Source organism: Cebus imitator, unplaced genomic scaffold, assembly GCF_001604975.1.
Source record: "Cebus imitator isolate Cc_AM_T3 unplaced genomic scaffold, Cebus_imitator-1.0 Scaffold711, whole genome shotgun sequence".
Classification (NCBI taxonomy): Eukaryota; Metazoa; Chordata; class Mammalia; order Primates; family Cebidae; genus Cebus; species Cebus imitator.
In genome coordinates this window covers 240539-243442 of record NW_016108026.1, presented here as the reverse complement: position 1 = coordinate 243442, position 2904 = coordinate 240539, and the positions used below count along the sequence as shown (strand labels likewise).

The 2904-nt window shown below is 50.0% G+C and overlaps 1 protein-coding gene across 1 annotated transcript in view; it reads left to right on the top strand.

Moving 5' to 3' along the window:
- Window positions 1-2904, top strand: part of MCAT (malonyl-CoA-acyl carrier protein transacylase) — a 10975-nt gene that overhangs the window by 1465 nt on the left and 6606 nt on the right. The window contains exon 2 of the mRNA XM_017518880.2: window positions 2365-2452. Within this exon, the coding sequence (XP_017374369.1) occupies window positions 2365-2452 (88 nt within the window). The remainder of the gene's footprint in view (window positions 1-2364; window positions 2453-2904) is intronic.

The following is a 2904-nucleotide window of genomic DNA, read 5'->3' as shown; positions in this document are numbered from 1 at the left end:
GAGACGGGGTTTCACCGTGTTGACCAGGATGGTCTCGATCTCTTGACCTCGTGATCCACCCGCCTCGGCCTCCCAAAGTGCTGGGATTAGAGGCGTGAGCCACCGCGCCCGGCCTGGCTAATTTTTTTATTTTTATTTTTTTTTAAGGACGGGGTTTCACCATATTGGTCAGGCTGGTCTCGAACTCCTGACCTCAGGTAATCCGCCCGCCTCAGCCTCCCAAAGTGCTGGGATTACAGGTGTGAGCCACCACACCCGGCAATTTTTGTATTTTTAGTAGAGACAGGGTTTCACCATGTTGATCAGGCTGCTCTTGAACTCCCAGCCTCAGGTGATCCGCCTGCCTCAGCCTCCCAAAGTGCTGGGATTACAGGCATGAGCCACCATGCCTGGCCGAATTCTGGCCGAATTTTGTATTTTCAGTAGAGCCAGGGTTTCTCCATGTTGCCCAGGCTGGTCTCAAACTCCTGACCTCAAGTGATCTGCCTGCCTCAGCCTCCCAAAGTGCTGGGATTACATGACATGTGGGAGCCACCACATCAGCCTAACGTCATTCTTTTTTTTTTTTTGAGATGGAGTTTCACTCTTGTTGCCTAGGCTGGAGTGCAGTGGTGTGATGTGGGCTCACTGCAGCCTCCATCTCCCAGGTTCATCTGCCTCGGCCTCCCAAAGTGCTGGGATTACAGGCGTGAGTCACTACACCAGCATAAATGAAGGAACATTGAGATGACTTGAGAATCTCACTTCACTCGAAGGTGGTGGATTGATCGCTATTAATAAGACAGCTGGGCGCGGTGGCTCATGCCTATAATCCCAGCACTTTGGGAGGCCGAGGTGGGTGGATCACGAGGTCAAGAGATCGGGACCATCCTGCTCAACATGGTGAAACCCTGTCTCTACTAAAAATACAAAAAAAATAGCTGGGCATGGTGGCGCATGCCTGTGGTCCCAGCTACTCAGGAGGCTGAGGCAGGAGAATTGCCCGAACCCAGGAGGCGGAGGTTGCGGTGAGCCGAGATCGAGCCATTGCACTCCAGCCTGGGTAACAAGAGCGAAACTCCGTCTCAGGAAAAAAAACAAATAATATTTAATAAGACGGTAAATGTTTAGCCCTTGAGATCCTTTACCCTATTTCACCTCCACAACCACCTTGTGAGGCTAATACTGTTATTTGATGGTTGAGGAATGTAGACTCAGATACTAAAAAGAATTAGTTGGCCAGGCATGATGGCTCAAACCTGTCATCCCAGCACTTTGGGAGGTGGGTGGATTGCCTGAGGGCAGGAGTTCGAGACCAGTCTGGCCAACTCATCTCTACTAAAAATACAAACAAACAAACAAACAGAAAAAGCTGGGCGTGGTGGCATGTGCCTGGAATCCCAGCTGCTCGGGAGGCTGAGGCAGGGAAATTGCTTGAACCAGGAAAGTGGAGGTTGCAGTGAGCTATCACACCACTGCACTCCAGGCTGTTTGTCAGTGTGAGACTCTGTCTCAAAAAAAATAAAATGAATTAGTTAGGTGGTTCTGTTGAATTGTCATAATAATATTCATTCACTGCTTACCCTGGGCCAGGTCTGTGCGAAGCACTTTATAGATATTGTATTCACATAATTTTCCCAGTAGCCCTTAGGCCCTGTTCTTTCCTCATTTCACAGATGAGATAAAAAGTCCAGAGGGATTAGGGAGCTCTCCCCAGCTAAGAAATCTAGTCTCTGACTCAAAAGTCAGAGACTTTTGACCAGGCGAGGTGGGTCATGCCTGTAATCCCAGCACTCCGGGAGGCCAAGGTGGGTGGATCGCTAGAGGTCAGGAGTTTGAGAGCAGCCTGGCGAACATAGTGAAACCTAGCCTCTACTAAAAGTACAAAAATTAGCCAGGCGTGGTGGTGGATGCCTGTAATCCCAGCTACCTCAGATGCTGAGGCAGGAGAATTGCTTGAACCCAGGAGGCGGAGGTTGCAGTGAGCTGAGATGGTGCCGCTGCACTCCAGCCTGGGCAACAAGCAAAACTCCATCTCAGTAAAAAAAAAAAAAGTCATGCTCTTAACTTCTGCACAACCATATGGCCCAAGAGCCTGCTGTAGGGCCACGGCAAAGAAATCCAGAGCCCTGGGTTGGTGTCGGTGTGACCATGGACGGAGCTGACTGGGCTGTAACTTACCAGGAAACTCCTTCTAAATAAAGGGCAGGACTCAGTGATAGTCAGGGTCACTTCTGTGTGTCCCAGCTACTTCCGGCTGGTGCACCAAGCCCGTAGAACCTGGCTCACTGAGATGCTGAACACTCTGGCAGCAGTCAGGTGCAGAGCCTTGGAACTGGGCTCCCCAGGAGAATGAGGCCTCACATTCTGTGTCTGTCACCACAGGTGATTGAGAACTGTGTTGCTGCTGCTGGATTCAGTGTGGGAGAATTTGCAGCCCTAGTCTTTGCCGGAGCCATGGAGTTTTCTGAAGGTACCCAGGAAGGCGTTTGGTTTTGTATGGTGGTATGGTCTCAGGCACTTTAGGGGTGAGGGACACTGCCAAAAATGATACTGGACCCACTCGGGTGTTGGGAAGGGAGCACATGGATAGGGATGACATTGGCTCATGAGGACAGGACTTCACTGTGATTCCATTTTAAGCCTGAATAATTCATTAAGGATTTCCCTTTTTTTTGTAATCTCTTGAAATCTGCTTGCTGGACTCTGACCCCCTATCCTGTGCACTCGCCTACCTGCAGCACCTGCCATGGATAGTACATGCTCAATAGATTTTCATTGAATTAAAGAGTAAATAAGTATTTGATCTGGAGCTATGCTAGTTTTACTTCTTAAGAATTTTGCCGGCCGGGCGCGGTGGCTCACGCCTGTAATCCCAGCTCTTTGGGAGGCCGAGGCGGGTGGATCACGAGGTCAAGAGATTGA